This window comes from Halichoeres trimaculatus, unplaced genomic scaffold (genome assembly GCF_033239565.1).
Source record: "Halichoeres trimaculatus isolate MK-OKI-2021-1 unplaced genomic scaffold, fHalTri1.1 fHalTri1_scaffold_8, whole genome shotgun sequence".
NCBI classification, from domain to species: domain Eukaryota; kingdom Metazoa; phylum Chordata; class Actinopteri; order Labriformes; family Labridae; genus Halichoeres; species Halichoeres trimaculatus.
The window spans coordinates 10,824,804-10,844,717 of NW_027437186.1; the positions used below are offsets into that span (position 1 = coordinate 10,824,804).

The following is a 19,914-nucleotide window of genomic DNA, read 5'->3' on the forward strand; positions in this document are numbered from 1 at the left end:
CTGTTGGCTGTGAGGCCTCCATGAGCGTCTGTCAGCTTTGCTTTTCTCCTCTATGTAATTACTTCTGTCACTGGCACGTCGAGACACGCTGGCTGCAAGGATTTTCCAGCCTGAATGATTAGTTTAGCTTCAGCACTCCAGTTATCAGACGAGTGTAGAGCAAGCTTGTGTGTGTGTGTGTGTGTGTACACGTGTGCGTGTATATGTGTGAAGAAGCACATCCTGGTTAGGGCTGTTGAGGAATTCTGTTTGCATTGTACTGCAGGCCTGCACACACAGAGGAAGATACCATGTCTGCGGCTGTGTGTGTGTGTGTGTGTGTGTGTGTGTGTGTGTGTGCTGTAAGAGAGAAGGAGAGAGTGTGAGAGAGAGGTGTGCCCCTGTGTGAACCAGCAGGGCCTGCAGCTCCATGCCAGCCCTGTGTGTGCTGCCGGCTGACGTCATGGAAACAAGCACCAGACTCTGAACTCTGCAGTTAACTCCAATCAGCCACGGTGCGCTCACTCGCTCATCGTGACCTCTCAGCGCACACAATGCGCTCACTGTGTCTCCTGTAACATCACCTGCTGTTTGCGCCTGAACTCCTCAAACTGTGACGACTTTTTCAAAGAAAAAGGACAAAAAAGTTCAAATTAAGAATGTTACAACAAGTCTTCTGACTCTGATGTCTTCATGGGTGATCTAAAGGTTGTTCCACACAGCTTCAACACGTCCTGTTACTTGACTCATCAAGATCATTTAAAAGCAGTTTGCATAGCAGCTCCTAAGCTACTGTTTGCATTCCTCCGTGTGAGGAAGCAGTCAGATTTTATGCGTCACAAGGAATCACCTCTCAGTCCAGCTGCAGCATCCTGGAAAATAAACAGTCAAAGTTGTTGAACTGGCTTTGAGAGGTGTGAGAGAAGAAAAGGCTTTCTTCAGGTAACCTGTTGGTGCCTGCTTCCTCTACACACGTCGTCCCCTTCTTTCGTCATGTCATTCTACATGTCAAACAAGATTCAACAACTCATCTGAATATCTTTGTTAGAACTATTGGATTTTATTTCCTTCACATACTCGGCTCAATCAGCAGCTTGAGGGAATTCCCTGAAGAATAAAAGTGATTTATCTTACGACACACCTTGGTCAGAGTCCATCGACGTGTTTGCACTCTTTTTCTCCTCCTCTCACTCTGCATAACTTTCCTTTTCTTCTCCTTCTTGGCCGCATGTTGTGATAGGGCCTCTTATGCCAATTTGCAGCACTTTTGACAAACTCTGAAACTCCTCTATTTTCTGTTGTATTACACCAAGAAGACAACAAACATTTAGCTGCTTCTTGGCATACTTATAGTAAAGATGGTATATTACAGGAATGACAGCAGAAACATCTGCAGGTTTAGTAACAGGCACCACAACACAAACAGCCCAACCTTAAACCAAGGCGGAGCTGTTTCTGAGCAATAAAGCAATCAGGATAAGAGTATGTAAAAGAAAAAAAATGCTGATAATAATGATAAAGCTTGGGCAGGATACTTGATAAGATAGGTGAAACAGCCCATTTCTCAGCAGGAATAACAAAATAGTTGGTTGGCAGTTTTTTTTTCTTTTCCTCGCATACCTGAGTGCACACTTACATCTTGCACTTAAAACTACAGGGAAAAAAACAGAGGTCAATTTCTGTAAGAGAAAAAAAAGATAGAGGAAAATAAGGATATGTCAGTGAACTCTTCATCTGTGAATGAGGCATCTAAAATCAGCTTTATGGCTTGGTTTGCAGCAGCCTTTTCAACACACATATGAAGAGCAGTTAAAAAACACAGCTCTTCAACAAGAAACTCCCAACCTTAAAGGGACAGTTCAGTTTTTTTGAAGTGGGGTTGTATGAGCTCTATGTGACCACTAAGGACATTAGATACAGTAGAAAGTTGTCTCCTCTCCCTCAGTAAGACACAAACTGTAATCGCTGGTGACGAGGAAATAGACGCTAACAGGGAAATACCGTAACAGATTCAAAGGCTATTTTGACAAATCCTGAAGAGTGTCTGTAACCAAGTTCCACTCATGACAGCACTAACACTCAGCATCCGTGGGCATTGAGTCACAGCTCAGACATTTACACCACTGAGTATTTCCGATTCTATCTTGAAGTCCAGTGTCCGTGGATGTTTCCTGTGTATTCCTTTCAGTCGCCATCTGTAGCAGCTCTTCTTCTGTGTGCTCCGGTTCATACAGGTATCCTTTTGGTTCCAAAGTGAATGGAACTTCACAATCCTTAAAGTACAAACAAAAGAATTACGATACTTGATCAAACTTACACGAGGCTACAACCGGCACCCGAAGCATAGCTTGATAACATTTCCTACAGCTGAAAGGAGGAGGGGGGACGAAGCGCACTAGCGCTGCGCGGAAGGATACATGACCAGTTAGTTAGGTCCGGATGTTTATATTTCCAAAGACTTAATGCACTTAAAAAATATTTTATGTAGCATACTCTTAAACTGTGGTATTACTTTTTGATTGTAGTTCTTGTAGGCAGAGAAAATAGCCTTTGAATTTGGTACCGTCTCTCCCTGTTAGCGTCTATTTCCTCGTCACCAGCGATTACAGTCTGTGTCTTAGTGAGGGAGAGGAGACAACTTTCTACTGTATCTAATGTCCTTAGTGGTCACATAGAGCTCATACAACCCCACTTCAAAAAAACTGAACTGTCCCTTTAAAAACGAGCTTGGCACTGAGTAAGTTGCAGCTAACGTTTGTACCCTCTTGGCATACGGTGTTCATAAGAGAGTACTTTTTAAGATTAGTTTTTGTAAAAGTCTTTCTGAAGTAAAATCTTGTTTTTTATTAATTTAAAAGATATCAGAAAGTAATAATAAATAGATACACAAAGAATAAAAGGAGTTTTTTTAAAAATTTGTTCAGAACTGGGCCCCCTACTAAAAGCTTTAACTAGCTTCTTCGGGGTCACCCTTTCACACATCCAGTTCTTGAAAAATAGGAACTGTACTTTTATATGTATATGTTCAGGTATATCTGTAATACACTTGTATTGTGATAATATGTGTGAATAAACTAAACTTCAATGTGTTTTCTACAAAGATGTAAATGGATCGTAAAATAAATGGGCATAGTGTCTGTGATGTCACCCATTGGTTTCTGTTGTGGAGTTTTGAAGCCTATCATTGTCGGGGGCTGTATTTGAGATACTTAACGCAAGAGGTGAAATTTGAGCTTCCTCACCAACAGCCATAGGGTGCCCACCTTCAGTCAGGTGAGCCGTGCCTCTGATTGGGCAAAATCTTATTCTAAATATAATCTAAACTGCTGAATAGTAACACACAAAAATAGATCACCCCACCTACAGTGTGTGCTGAGCTTTTTCAAGATCAAATAAACTGTATTTTGTTCTTGATGGTAATGCCTTTCTACTGCAAAATCATATTCAGCCTAAAAAATGTGCCAGACAGAGTGAACAATACTTGTGAGCTATGAGCTGTAGTTTATGTAGTAAATGAGCTACTTTCTGATGACTTCTATTGTTGTCAGGATACCTTTGTTACTAACATTACCAAATTTGGTTTTATATTAAAAAGCAAATGTATAAATTGATGGTAACCTTTTTCCCCACTGTTTTGTCCATTGTTTCAAAAATAAATCAGTGCAGACTCACACCTCAAAACAAATCTTGATAGTAGTGATCACAGGCTTTAAAAATTCAAACACAAGCTGTTTAAACATGACTGAGTTTCTGACTTCATGGACCTGGAGCGAAAAAGTAAATTCATACTGATACGAACAAGCTGTGCTAAGTGCAATAACTAAGGTGTAGTTTTATTGATTCCTGCTTCTCGTGTATCACCCCTAAATCCATTCAGAGCCTGTATAAAGACTCTCAGCCAGTGTCAGGACATCCCGGACATTTACCTCTAAGCAAAGCAGTTCATTTGCTTCGTGAACATGAGATCATCAGATTGTGTTCAGGGGAATCTGATTGTGTTTCTACGGAAGGATAAACATGCTTTGCATCCCACTACACTGAAGAGAAAAATCCCAGAGCTTATTTGCATTGGAAACTTGATCATCAATCACAGGCCAGTGGTAAAGTCAGGACTGCCCAGCAGCTCTGTGACCTCTGAACTGCAGCACATGAATAATAATGTGTGCATAACATGTATATTATCATGTGAAATATAACTGAAGTCTTAGCCCTCTGATTACAGTACTCTTGTGGTTCTGTAATGATTTTATTACATCTCTGTCGCTGTCACAGCCAGCAGGTGGTAGTAGATGCTGCTGTTCTACTGCAGTGCTGGCGGTAGTGCTGCACGATTATCGCAATCACAATCGTAATCGCAATGTCAGCACGTGCAATTACGTAAGCGCAAAAGAGGATATCGCTATCGCAATCGCAATGTCAGCACATGCAATTCAGATTTTTCTCCATGATAACCAAGCAAGTCTGTAGACTCATCATGACACAACTTGTTTTTATTAAATCGCAAGCACAATCGCAATCGCAATATTGTCCACCTAATCGCAAATCGCACCTTTTCCCCAAATCGTGCAGCACTAGCTGGCGGCTGCTCAATATGGCAGCGTCCACAAATTAGCCATGGGATTGGTTTATAAGACAGCGGTGCAGACAGATGTGAGACGAGGTCAGATTTGAAATAGGCTGAATAGAAAGGAAAAGATCCAATAGATGTTGACTATCAGTTTATTAGTTAGTATGTAATTCTTATTAATCTTATTGTTTTATTTTCATAAAGATATACCACTTGGCTGATAGTGTATTAATCATCTCAAGAAAACAACTTTTTAAAACAACAGACTTGTTTACATTAAGACTGTTTGATTGAATTTGAATTTCAGATCTGTTGTGTTGCCTTTTTTCTCTTTGAGAGATCAATCATTTTAACAATGGAAGAAAACAAGAAAAGCAGCAGGAGCAAAAACAGGAAACAAGATTTAAAACAAGTTCCTTGTTTCTGCCTGGAATCAAGGATCTGCATTTCCAAGAGGACAGAAATCTGCAACCAAGACATGAGGGAGGACCCCTGATCTGTAATGGATGCAGCCTGCCAGCCGGACCCTCAGGAACCACCAGAGCCCGCCAATCTGTGGAAGTACCTGCGACCTCCAAGAGACGGGTGATCAGGTGTACTGTGTGCAGCTGAAAGAAAAAGACTACCCTGCTCTGAAGAGAGAGCAGCTGACAGAAGAGGCTGGGGTGGACTCTGAGATGAGGAAACGCATGAAGAGCTCCAGCCTCTGACACCACCAGAGGAGCCACTGCCACCCGCAGCACCTCAACCACAGCTGCATGAAGAAACAGGATTAGAGAATGAAGCCAACCCAAAACCCAAGGAGACCAACCAGCTGAAGATGTACCTGCAGACAATCAAACGGAGTCTTGTTCAGATCCCAGTTAGACCTGCAGGACCTCATGGCCCTCAAGAAAAGGGCAGATCAGCTGGAGGAGGACAAGGTGGCCCTGCTAAATGAGGTGGAGCAGCTGAAAAAGCAGCTTCAGGCTCAAAGAGCAAAGCCCAAACACATTGGAGCTCTCCTGAAAAAAGGGAAAGAAAAGAGAAAAGAGCTCTTTTAAGAGCCAAACTGCTGGAGGAAGACGTGGCAGCAGAGAGGACAGAGACTGGAGGCAGAGAGTCGCCTGAAGAAGCAAGAACAAGAAACCTCCTGCCTGAGGGCGGCGCTGGCGCTGGTGTAAAAAGACCTGGAGAAGCTGGACCAACAAAGACTCCAGTGGCAGCAGGAGAAGTCTGATCTCCTCCAGTCCATCAAAGCTGTCAACGAGATGCTGGAAAGAAAGGAGGCAGAGGGCAAGGAGACAGAGGATAGGGGGTTCAGTGATGATGTGATCGAGACTCTGCCAAATCCTGAACCTCAGATGAAGGAAGTCAGGAGCAAGCCAGAGAAGAAGTCTCTGTGGAGAAGATTCGTCCAGTTTTTCAGGAGACCAGGACGATCAGATCTCTGCTGCTGACATCTGACTTCCTTCGCCAAACCATCCAACTGGAACCTGCAAATACTCCCTGTCCCTGTTTAAACCTTCCCTCAAAAAAAGCAAACAAACAAAACAAACAAACAAATATGAATTAAAAAAAGAGTTATTTATTCTCAAACAGAGAGGTGCACCTCACTTGCTGACTTTGTGTTTCATTGGTTGAGGTCTTGACTCAGGTTTTTACTGGTGGGCTATTATTTTTTTATTTTCAGAGCTATTTTGTCATTTTTTCCTAATTTCTTCATTTAATTGGACACAGCAAAAAGCTATAACCAAATACAAAAGCTAAATCTTTCAGAGGAAGCAAAAATCCTCAGTGAAGTTAACTGTAGCACTTCATGTGAATGTCATAGATCGTAAAATATAAAGCTTTCATCTCAAGATTGTGTCCCAAAGCTTCATATTTCCCGCATTACATTCAGTCTTTTAAACCAGTGAATGCACCACAACTGGGCTGAAAACTGAAGAGCCCTTGTTGTCAATCTGTGTGATGATTTTCTCCGCCTAAAAGGAGAGCGTGAAACACGACTCAGGCTTTCCTGATTAGTGCTCATAAAGAAGCTCTCTGTCTATCAGATGAAAGCTGATGCAGAGAGCAGCTTTGACGCAGTTCATGAAAATAAAACAGACGATGAAATGGCAAATGTATTTTCTCTTTCACACGGAAACAGATTTCAAGTTGTTAGGGTTTATGACACATTAGTGACGCCATTTAACCGTGCATCATTTCAGTCACTTATGAGCTGATATTTAAACAGTAGATTATCTTTTTTCGTTGGGAGTAAAAGTTTCACAAACAGATTCAGTGCTAGTTTTTCCACAGAATTTATTTATTTATTTTTGTGATCTTTAATAAGGGGACTTGGCTTGAAGGGGTAAAAATCACCACTTGACTCAGGATACAACACCATACAATTCTGTATGTTATGCACAAACACTGTACAATGATGTACTGTCCTTGATTTCAACCATTTTCTTTTGGTGCAGAATTTTGAAGCCCTTAGTCTATGCAACAATTATACGGCCAAAACTCATAAACTTGCTTTCATCAAAAATAACAAGTTATGAAAGTGTGCGTGCAGTTTGAGACATGAGCTATTCAGACCCAAACTATTCTTTGATCCTGGCTTAAATTTAATGGTGAAAACCTGCTTTTGGACTTGTGTGTGTGGTTTCTGGTGTTTTTGCAGCCAGCCTCAAGTGGCCTCTCAAAGAACTACATATTTTTTAGCGCTTCCACATGGGCTACATATTTTTAAATAGAGGATTGATGTATGGTGAGGCACACCTTGGAAAATGCCAGTAATATCACAATCATCATGGAACAGTGATATGTTGCCAAACCATTGCATTCAAATACAAAATACTGAAAAATATTTTGTATATACTGTTTGATTCTGTTTTTATTCAAGAGAAAGATGCTGAATGCCTTAAAAGGCAAGGGAAAAGGTTCAGGATCAGTTTATGTATTAACTGCACTTTGGTTGTACTTAAACTCTGTGAGTTAAATTTGAAGATCTTAATATGGAATGAATGGATGAACGTAAGCTTCAATTCCAACGTGGTACTAATGCAAGTAAAGTAAAAAACAGTCAAAAATAATGAGGATAGTCAAAAGAACAATAACAAAATGAACACAACATGTCCGAAAAGAAGCAGGATGAAGCTTGTTTCAAAACTGACTCCTTGCATTACTTTACTAGAAAAGCACTCAGAGAGCGCTGACCTCCACCAAGCATATTGTGATTGTCACCAACACTTTAGTCCTACTTTAATGTTATACTCCCTTTCAGCAGACTGTCTGCTACAATTTGGTGTTAGTTGCAGGTTTTTGCCATAATTTGTTACCTGACAGTGTTGAAAATTATGATGACCCAGTACATATTTCATATTCCAGATCTTAGTATCCAGAATATTGCCAGGACCTGGACCGTACTTTTACATCTGTCAGAAATTATGTTGACCTTGTCTTTTATTGTTTTGCAAAGCAATCTGAACATTTATGGTGGAGTTATATACACATATGGTGAAAACGGCCCTATCTCACTATGTCATGTTGCTTCTCAGCTTGACTCCAGTCTGTCCTCTCAAGTTTAGCAAAAACTTGACATTGAGTAGATACGCTCTAGTTTTTAAACACAACTCTCATAGGAGAAGCTAAAATCCAATGCTTGATTATCAGCTTTGTTCCAGCTACTGCCTTTAAAGGTGAGGCTTCACTTTTGGGGAGCTGTAAAGTCAGCCATAGTTACAGTATAAATGTCCTTCGAAGGACCCATCCTTATAGCTAATACTGTTTTATATAAGGTTGAACTTGAATCAGAGGGTCTTACATCACCAGCTGTTCCTGCATCACTTCTATCACCTGTCCAGCAGCCCCAGAACAAGCTTACCTGACAACTTCCAGGTAACCTTTTGGGATATACTGGGCCACTAAAGCCCCAAATCCACCTGATGTGTCCTTTGCAGCTGATTGGCTGATAAAAAAGAGGATTTCTTCCGATTTAAACACTGTTAATAATCTGGTTATGAGGACACTAGAGAAGAAGGAAAGGAAAGACAGGAGAGGACACACCTCCTCATCAAACTGATCAAAGTGTGACATCCTTGTCAGGTTTAAGGACTCTCTGTCTGGCAGAGCAGCATCAGCAGCTGTCACTGTCTGAGAGACACACTCATAAAATCAGCTTTTATTGATACAATATTTGTCCTGTCAATATTTTGACTCAAGTGTCAACAGAGTTTCTTGTTAACCGCAGTAGATGTAATTGGATGTTGGTCACAGAGCAAAGTGAGGTCACTGTTTGGTGGCTGTGGTAATGAAACCAGCTCCTGGAAACTGTGTGTTTGCAGACGTAGAGCAGAAGTTACAGCCTGGAAAGATAAACACAGACGCACGTGCATGTTACACAAACACTTACACACACACACACAAACGTCACTCTGGAGTCTGACATTAGCGATGAGCTCCTTGAGTGTGTGACCTTTTCCATCATGAGCTGATAGCTCCACTAATCTTTGTAACTTTGAGAGCGTCTCTGCTGGGTCGTCGGGCTAAGTGACGAGCCAGAGGTTGATGAAAAATCCATACTGTTAATGCCGTACATTACTTTTATTTGAGTGGGCCTGCAGCTAGCAGAATGCAACACTGAGGTGGCGTAGCGTTGGTCTGTTTGGGTCCAGGGACTATTTCCTGCTTCTACACATACATGTACACACACACATTCTCACTCACACACTCACACTCACACACACAGTGAGTGACAGTGATGTACGCCTTCTTCCTGTCTGCCCTCTGAGTGCTGTGAGTGCTCTAAATCACTGTGTGGTATTGATTCTCCATTAGAGGTCGGCCTGTCTGAACACCTCTGACAGCGTGCTCACAAACACCTCGCTGTGTGTGTGATGGGGTGTTAGAGGAGAGCGCCATTAGGTCATGTGACTGTGGAGGGGGGAGAGCTTCCAGGAAGTCTTATACTGCAGTCTTACACTGCTTTCAGGAATGAAGAAAGAAATCATCAGCCTGGAGAACATTTCTCCCACTAGTTTCTTGCAAACAAGTAAACATGGGGAGCCTTTTACACAAACAGCTCCTCTTGGAAAAGTAAATGTGTTCTGCACAATACAGCAGCCAGACAGTAATTCTGTTTTCATGATGCTGGACAGGACAAGTATTAAAAAAAAAAAAGTTAACATTTCAAGAGTTAAATATCTCAACAAAGAGCCGACTCATATCTTTAAATTCATGTGACCTGACTTCAAACAAGAAAAAATTGTAAAATTTAGATTTCTGTAATGTAGACATTATTATTGCACCATCTTGAAAGAAGCCTAAATATTATCTAGATACAGTTCAAAACTAGCAGGGCCAATTACAAAACAGACACATCGATAATTGTGTTGAAATTGTTTGGTTCACTCATTCAAAAAAAAAAAAAAAAAGCTTGTTATCATTACAGCTTCTAAAGTGTAGATTTATTGTTGATTTTGTCGCCCCCTGTTGACAAAGTAGAACCATGTTTTTTGGCATTTTCGTCCTGTACAGTATTTTTTTCTCAGAAATCAAAACAAGGCTGGATAAAAGACCAAAAAAATCTTTTTGGTTATGGTTGGCTCTTAAACTCATAAAAAACTTCCTTTTTAATTCAAGTCTATCATGTAACCAATTAAAACCTCCACACAGGAGCTATCAAAAGGCTTTAGATGCTAAAAAAATGAGCTAGTTTGATTAAAGTACATTATTCTATGAATGTATTGTCCTCAGATTGGCTAATTGATAGGGAAGGGTACCTTTCACATTTGAAACAATAAGGTACCGATGCCTGGCAATCGGTATCGGTACCATTTTCCAGTACTTTTTGCGTTTGTGTTATTTAATAATAATTAAATCTCAAATTTCTTTAAGTAAACACATTTTTTCTTCAATACATATTAAACTTGTAATGCTAGCTTCATGTCCAGCATGGAAACTTCCCTACTCTTGCACTCCCTCACAGTCACAATGATGGGTTTAGGTACCTCAACATGCTACCTTTTGATTTCACATGAATTGGTACCGGGAACTTTTGACAGAATTCAGTCGGTACCTACAAAAGTACCTAACTCAGTACCCATACCTTCTGATTTACCCTGTGAACAAGATGATTCTCTTTTTATTTCCCTGCTGATCTCATTCAACATGTGTAATAAGAGCTTTCTGATGAAAAGATCTCATCCTGCTGTCTTTTCAGTGTCAGATGTTTAACTCACTGAGGATTTTTAGTGTGCAGATGTAAAATAAATTCATTAAAGCTTTTTCCTCTGCATGCTGGGTCTAGCTTAAAAGTTTTGTTCTTGAGGGTCTTTTGGTGTTTTACTTTTCCTGTTTAATTAACCGGCATCACTTCCATTTCAGTCTGTTTCATCATCACCTGAAACTACTCTTTAACATTTGTTGGCAAGTGATTGTTTTAAGTGATATTTCTCTCACTTCCTGCTGTATTCCCAGTCTTGTTTATAAGCTACGACTTAAAGCAGTCTAACACTCTGTCTTTACACAGCTCTGTGTAATCTTCAATTTGTCTTAATTGCCAAGCATGCTGGTAGTTTACGTAACTCAAACCACGTCTTTCTTCTCCTGCAGCCTCAAGTGTTTCTTTAATTCACATAACTCAGATTAGTGCTCCTGACTTTACTCCTGCTTGGTTTGTGTCTGAAATGAGAAATGTGTCTACACTTGTGTGGATGTGTGAATATCTGTCACACCCTCCCCGCTGCAGGATGAGGAGTGGTCGACATTTCTCGTTACAACAAGCTCGCTGAGTGTCTCTTTATACATCTGATCTGCTCTTTCTGGAGTAAATACAGCGGCACATTAAAAAGTCAGCTTAGGCACAGTTATAAGAACCCTGATACCATTATTATATGTGTCTGTGCTCAACTAAATTAATCTATGACGAGCATGCGGAGTCGCTGTGCTGTTGTTATGGATGCATTGAAGCACATAGAAACTGACGTGTGTGTTTGTGTGTGTGTGTCCTCTTGCAGACGGTTCAGACGCACAGGCCTCACTTCCTGGCTGTTCACTGTCAGGAGGTCGGAGGGAAGAACTATGAGGAGTCCATGTCACACGTGGACTGTTTTGTAAAGTAAGTGAAGTGCTCATGATTTAACTCAAATTCCAAATTTCATCTCATGAGGTTAAGTTTTAACTTAATTTCATTAATGCTAAGTCACTTTAAATGAGGCTTCTGCTGTTTTTTTGTATTTGATTGAAATTCTTTATGGTCCATCTGTGTGTCAGAGAGCTGCTGTCCAGTGATGCCATGAAGGACTACAACAGAGCCCGCGTCTACCTCGATGAGAACTACAAATCCCAGGAGCATTTCACAGTAAGTGATGTAATTCTACCTTCATGTGGCGTTGGAATAATTGGAAAATCCGGACCTCAGGGTATGAAGACTGAAGACTCTTTTTTTATGAGGCCATGTTTTCACCTTCATGTTTTAAAAAGTCGAGAGTGGTATGCTTAGTTTTGGGTTGTCAACTTTAGTTTCTTTTGATGCTGAGTGAGTTTAACTAATCAAAAAGTTTTTTTTTAATATAATTCAGGTTGTTGAAACACATCAACAAAAACGCATCTTCTTTATAGCATCAAGCGCCACTTTAGACCTTTTCCAAATGCAAATCCAAGGTGCAATATATATATGTCTCTGTGCCAAATAAGCATGATGGAATGACTAAATTTCCCGCTGCAATGCTGGCATTTGATTTGGCAGAAATGGGACAGGATCTCTGTGAGGTGTGTGTTTAACTCTTAGCCTCTGAGCATAATGACCAGTAAGCTGCGTTAAACTTATGACACATTGTAGCCTCTCAATGTAAAAAGTGCTTCTGTGATGTTGAAAACAGGGCAAGAAAATGATGTGTAATATAATTTAGTTGGCGTTCTCTGACTTGTCGCCTTTCTTCAAAAGTTTTTGCTTAATTTGTTGACGTCTTGCGTGTGCACACTTGCCCGGCTTACAGCGATTATTCTGTGTGTGAATGTAGCATTAAAAATACACCAATGGTGCATTCATGTCCTGTGGGATAGTTGATGAGAAGTTTTTGAATTTAAGGTGGTTTCAATCTGAGCTAAAACATGCCATGATTACACCATGAACATATCCAACTCAGATTTAAAACACTGTATTTTATCTTAATGTATGCAGATTCACTACATCAGGAATTCTTAAAGTGGGGTCCCGGGACCCCATGGGGTCCACAAACGTTAGCCTGGGGGTCCGTGGAATAGTTTCAAAATGGTTGTTAAAGTGTGCTGTATCACTGATCACCAAACTGGGATCTCTTGCACCAATAACATCAGCTATTTTTTCCAATTCCCCTGCCCAGTTTGGTTTTGTGCCATGGGATCAATTCTGATATGAGTGTGACATGTCTATCGTTTCATAGTGCACAAAGATGGAAAAAGAAAAAATCACAACAAAAAAAATAAAACAGATTGGGGGCCAACATTTTCTCTATGTTTACACAAGGAATTACTTGAAAGTATAAATGTAGCTGTGGTCCATTGTTGCAAAGTACTACAGAGTTAATTATTATATAGTATTAATATTTTGCTAATGTCACAATAATGAGAGGGGCCTTGGGAAAATGTCTCACCTGATATGGATCTGTGGTCCAAAAAAGTTTGAGAACCCCTGCTCTACATAGATCAGATGAACTTTATATAACCTCAGGCCCAGCTTTTTTTTCTCTTAATGATTGAAAACATATAGAACACTCATTTCTAAGGCACCGAAGTTCATCTTTTAGAGCATCAAATGAAATCCAACAAATGAAAAGTATTCTAAAAGCTTTTCATCGTATTTTATTAAGGAAAGACATCAAGTTTAATGTTGTTGAATTCAGAAGCTGCCGCTCATGCGAGGCATGCAGCAGCACCGGTATAACCAGAGAAACAGCAGCAGAGACGGTTTCTAAATATGACATTAAACTGAACAGAAATTTACCACAATCCAAGTTTCTGTGAATTCTGCTGTGACTTACCAGAAATCATTCAGACTGTGAGCAGGTGTCACAACACCACTGTCATCTCATGATCACTGCTCTTAATGTTACTCTCTGACTGTGGTTAGATCTTATACCAGGTTTTAAATTCAGACCACATTCGACTGCATATAGTAACCAAATCATCACACACTGCTTGTTCTGCAGGTAGTTAATTTTTTGGGACAGGAAAGGAGATCAGAATGTCATAGTGGGCTTCTTAAATTTTTAAGACACAGTTGGTTTGAAGCTCAGTTAGGTCTGAATTCATCAGAAAAAGTAACACTCAGATGGATTATAATAATGATACACATAGTTTGTTTATAAACTCATCTATCTCATTTTTAAAACACTTGCAAAACTTTTAGGAGTTCACTTTTCCCTCAGTATTTGGTTCCACCTGATGGCCACCAGATGGCAGCAGAGGACAAAAAATCATGCGTTCTGAGTTAAAGTCAAACGTGTAATTGATCTGTCTCTGTGTTGATTATCTCCATTCTTTTGCATTTCCATAAATGCTTAATTCAGAGCAACTGATACTTAATCAAAAAATAAAAACAACTTTGGCATCAATATGAAAGAGTCAGTGAAATGAAAGAAAATGATTGAATAAGCTGTGTCCAGCTTAGTGGGGTTCTGTGACACTGAAGGATGCAAGTGAAGGGATCTTCAACAAATAACATCAATAAAAACAAAAACACACAGTTAGATTCCATCTTTCAAAATTAAAAATAATTAATTGCCCATTCTCAGGTTTACTGGTCAACTGCCCTGTTCATTTCTGTATACATATGGCCTTGCACCCAAGTGAACTGTTTATAACCCTAAACTCACACACACACATATATACTTACTAACTTGTCCAAGTAATGAAACAGCAACTGAGAATGCTTTAATAGCTTTAATTTATGTGCTTCAAAAATATTGCGAAGCAGTAAAGGTAATAGAAAAGAGTTACTTTTGTCTGTCAAGTGTCTGTGTCTTGTCAGACATTCAGAATTTGAACGGCTGAGCAGATATTTGTTCCTAGTTTACCTCTGAACCCTTAAGTGTGGAAAAAGCACCCAGATGTAAAAATCTGTAAAAAAAAACAAAAAAAAAAAACAAAAAACTAAGCTCATGAAAATACCCTCATTACACATGACTTCATCCAGAGGTGAGCTGTTGTTTAGTATTCAGCCTCTTGGTGGAGCCAAACACCCAGACTTCACCGCTTTAGCATCAGCATCAGCAGAAGACCTGAAACTGTCCTGTAACATACTCTAAAACTCAGTTTGAGAGTTTGTTTTTCGCCTGATGCTTTATTTCAAGACTGCAGGAATGTCAAATCATAGTCTCAGGAGATTATAAGGATTATAAACTGATAGATTAAAATATCAAAATCAGTCCATACCATGAAGTGGTCTTTGGTTTCAGTTTGTATCTGTTCGCTGAGTTTAGTGTGTTTCTCTCTTGTGTGTGTTTGTGTTTGTGTGTGTGTGTGTGTGTGTGTGTGTGTGTGTGTGTGTGTGTGTGTGTGTGTGTGTGTGTGTGTGTGTGTGTGTGTTCATCTCCATGCTACAATGCACCCCCACAAACGCTCATAAATCACAGCTCCCACAGAGTCACATTTGCTCTTTTCAAAAAAATATTACAAACATTGGCCTTTAGAAAATATAATTATCTGCCATTCCCTATAATCTCCCGGCATTATGAGCTGTTTATTTAATGGTGTTTGTCTATAGATTAACCTTTTTGTTGTGTTTGCGAGCACTTTGTGCCTCTGTGTGTGTATTTGTGTGTGTGCATGTCTGTGTGAGTCAGTGAGTGACGGGACACATCTGATGTGCTTTCTATGATGTTGGTATTGAAAAGGTGGAAACAGTAAATATGAAGAGACTGTGCAGAGTTTCTCACACAGGGCATAACATTTAGCTTTGATGACATCACTCGTGTTTGTTTTCTCAATATTCGATTTTCTCCCCTCCTCCTCCTCCTCCTCCTCCTCCTCCTCGTGCTCCGGGCCCGGTGGTTTGTTGTCTGCCCCCCTGCCTGTCAATTTTCACATCATGTAAGAGGGAACACTTTTCAGGAGCTCACACTCTGTTCAGTGTGTGTGTGTGTGTGACAGAAAGAGTGTGTCTGTGTGTAAATGTGTTGGCTGAGCAGGGGGGAAGTTATGTGGCGAGTGTGTGTGGTGAAGGTCGCTCACATTGTTTACATGCCTCCTCACTGTGAGAGTGTTTGAACTGCGTTTCTGAGATGATGAATTAATGTGTGAAGATCTGGTCGAAGATATTGGGACAGCCCCCATTCTTTTAATGTTTGGTACCTCTGTCCAGCTCTCAGCACTCTATGATTTGGAAGTGCAAGATATCTCTATTTTAGCAGGCCATTAGATGTCAAAAATGATTCCTACCTATCAGCCTGTCAGCAGCTTAATTTTCACAGAAAACTCTATCAAAACATTGAAAGAAAAACACAAGATTGATTCAGTTTTTCTGGAAGATAAACTGATAAAGAATCTTTAGGTGAAAAAGATTGGACGAAAGGTTTAAAAGGTAAATTTTAATGCTGAGCCAGCAGCCATGGTTGGAAAAAAATGTCCGTGGGTTTAGTTTAAAAACAGGCATTGAGGGGACAGCTAAACATAAGGAGGGAGACAATTTCATAGTGTTGAGAGCTGCAGTGGAAAAAGGCTCAGTAACCCCCTGAGCTTCAGCTTAGACTTTGGGACAGGTCGAAGACTTGGTCAATGGATCTGTGGGTCTGAGAGACAGAAAAGAGCTTGCCCATTTATTCATCCATATGTCAGTAATCTTAATGAATCATAAATAACAAAGGGAACCAGTGTAGGGAGGCAAGGATAAGTCAAAAAAAAAAAAAAAAAAAGTACATAGATTTGCTTCCTTAGCCAGCAGCTTTTGTGAAACTTTGCTGATTGTCAGTCGAAGACTCATGATTGATTAGTTTTATATTGATCAGAGTTTTGTGTATTTATTTTTTTAACATATTCAACCAAGAGAGACTCAATGAGTTTGGAGAACTTTTTTTCAAGGCCGTTTTGGCTGAGACAAACCAATATGGGTGTGGGAAAAAATTGAAAATTGAAACTTTGGGATTTTATATCAGAATCGTGATTCTTTGTCAAAAAACTTTTTTTTTTCAAATTCAAATGCTTCATTTCAGTCTTTGTTTATAAACTGGATTGAAAAAAGTTTATAAAGGGCAAAATGTCGTAAATATTGATATTGAGGAATCGCAATTTAATTCAGATCTGCAACCCAAAAATTGTAATAGAATCAAATGGCTTGAATAGCATATTGTCCCAGCCCTACAAACTAAATACAAGATGGTTGTGTTACATTAAAACACCTTCAGCTAGACGAGCCTCCTTAAAGTCATTCAAATGCACCTTAAATGTATTCAGTAGCACCAGATCTTGTAGTTTTAGAGCTTTTCCAATTTGTTTCAAGTAAATCCTCTTTAGCAGCAAGCTTTAACACCATCATCCTGGAGCAGTGAAAAAGTTGCTGTACTCTCCTCTCCAGCACTCCTAGACTACGCTTTTGGATAAAATGACACCTGTACTTTTGTTTGTGTGGGCAGGGGAGACCAGCATCTTCATAACAGTGATGTGAGAGTGCTTTATCATTTAAGATGACCGTCAGTGTCCAAATCATTAACACTTTGAGAGGAGATGTTCAGATGCAAGACTTCCACATCGTCTAAGGATAAAAGTGGCAGAGACCGGCCTATTTTTAGATTCTACTACTAAAATTCAGTTTCAATTTTTATCTTATCACCAGCTGCTGCTGAATATGATGGATTCATCACTTAAAATACCAAGATATCCAAAGTACAACATGCTCATTCAGTGAAACTGAAGACCGACGGATTTGATGGTTTGGATTTTGCTATGAGGTGATATTATGGTGATAGAAATGATGTAATCAAAGCTCTTTAGCTGAAGCCTGATTACAATCTGAAAAATAAAAACACCAAAAACTGCTCCAGCCCTTTGGTCTCCTCATCTAGTCACTGTATCTTGATTCCTCATAATGAAATAATCACACCTTGAAGTTAAAATGCAACATGTCACACCTCAGTGCTGAATCTGAACAATGAGAGGATCCTCTTCCTCCTCCTCCTCCTCCTGCTTGCTTGGTCGCCCCCGAGGAAGGCAGCAGTGACGGGGACGATCTTGACTGACACATCCCCCCTCAGCAGAGCCCCTTCCTGCTGTTTTACAGCCCTGTTAAGGTATACAGCAGGTAAAATGTCAATTAGGAAGGCCCGCCCTGATAACTCAACTCCCAGTCCACTCCTGCACATTAATATTTATCCTGACGCTGCTGCTGCTGCAGCCCTCAACCTGCACCAACGTGAGCCACTGTTACTGCTTCCTGACTCAGACACACACCTGCAACTGTCGCACAGTCTAATCAAGCCATACACACACACACACACACACACACACACACACACACACACACACACACACACACACACACACACACACTGTGATGCACAGCAGCTCTCTCTTGTTCTGGGGCATTTTAATGGGAGATTAAAGGCATCGCTCATGTCTGTGGTCTGAGAGCAGAGACGGAGGATAAATCAGGCTCAGCAGTGTGACAGGACACTGCTGTCTCATTTTACCCCCTGTGTGTGGTAGTATGTGTGTGTTGGCATGCATGTTTGTGTTTGTCCTCTCCCTTAAAGGTGTTACAGTTAGCACTTTGTCCTGACCAATCTGTCTTTAGAATCAGTTTAAGAGTTTTAAAGGAAGCTTTCTTTGATGGATCTCATCTCAGGAGAGGTTTCAGTGATACAGTGGGAGTATTTACATCCTTTAGAATAAGACAGGTGAAACTAGCTGCATCTTCTTGTTTTAACATATTTAATGTAAGCAGCACCTCACACCTTAAAATCACAGAGGCCTTCATCCTTAATTCAGTGATTGTTACAGGGATAAACAACAAGTGCGTTTCACAAGAATGGCAGAGAAGACAGAATGGGAGGGAAAGATGGAGAGAGAAACTAGAGAAACACTTTAACATACAAATCAGAAGTATCAAATAAAGTCAAATAGGTGGATATAGAAAAAGAAGAATACAAAAACAATCCAAAGTAAAGTTGTGATTGCATGAAACATTTTTTTCTGTGTAAAGCATAAAAACGATAAATTAAGAAATCTTAAACCATAATCAGCCTGTCTGTTTCATGAGGAAACACAAACTTACATTTTTGTTTTACTTGATTTATTAAAGATCGTTTCAGATCTCAGATCAGCAGAAAACATCCTGTACTTTGAGAGATATAACCACAAATGTAATGGGACCAGGTTTTTAGTTTTCTGCTTGACACAAAGAGCAGTGCAATGCCGAAACTGAGTAATAATGCTGATTTGTAATAAAGATAGAAAGAGTTCGACTCAGACACGTTGGTTTCACTGTATGTGAAGATTTAAAAGCCATAAGATCACACTGATATAAACAGACATTTACCTTAGCAAAAATACAAGAGTTACCAACCAACTACACTGCAAGAACTTATCTCAAAATAATTGTCATGTGAGGTAAGAATGTTGTCTTACGACAAGAAACTGAGTCGATTTTTAGTACCTCATTGTCCGTTCTTTTTATATCATTTTTATCTTTGTATTCCTTGAAATAAGACATTTTTTCAGATTTCTCTAGTGAATGTTGCTCTTATTGAGTTTGGATGATTCAAGACTGTTTATCTTTTATTTATTTATTTTTTTATTTTTTTACCAAAAACAAGAAACAAATGCTTGCTTAGATTCCAGTTTTTGTGTAATCATGTGTTATACAATTATTTTGTTGAACCAGAGGTTGTACATAAATGTACATAAATGGAGTCTGGTGGCTTCAAGAGGGCAATTTGATTTGTGTTTCTTGTTTTTTTTTTTTTTTTAGTAAAAGAGGAAAAAAACAAGCAAAGATCGTATTTCTTTAACAAGAAAAGCACTCAGAGAGCGTTGTCCTCCACCAAGCATATTGTGATTGTCACCAACACTTTAGTCCTACTTTAATGTTATACTTCCTTTCAGCAGACTGTCTGCTACAATTTGGTGTTAGTTGCAGGTTTGTACGATAATTTGTTTCCTGACAGTGTTGAAAATTATGATGACCCAGTACATATTTCATATTCCAGATCTTAGTATCGAGAATATTACCAGGATCTGGATCGTACTTTTACATCTGTCAGAAATTATGGTGACCTTGTCTTGTATTGTTTTGCAAAGCAATCTGACCATTTATGGTGGAGTTTTACACACATATGGTGAAAACAGCCCTATTTCACAATGATAGACAATCCTTTAAAAAAGTCCTGGATCCAGACGGTGATCTGGATCACCTCCAAAATTTAATC

General features: G+C 39.7%; 1 protein-coding gene across 2 annotated transcripts in view; it reads left to right on the plus strand.

The window, feature by feature from the left end:
• inpp5a (inositol polyphosphate-5-phosphatase A) overlaps positions 1-19,914 on the plus strand; it is a 233,466-nt gene that overhangs the window by 74,026 nt on the left and 139,526 nt on the right. For both annotated transcript variants that reach the window (XM_074675858.1, XM_074675857.1), the window contains exons 3-4: positions 11,533-11,633; positions 11,789-11,876. In XM_074675858.1, coding sequence (XP_074531959.1) covers positions 11,533-11,633; positions 11,789-11,876 — 189 coding nt within the window. The remainder of the gene's footprint in view (positions 1-11,532; positions 11,634-11,788; positions 11,877-19,914) is intronic.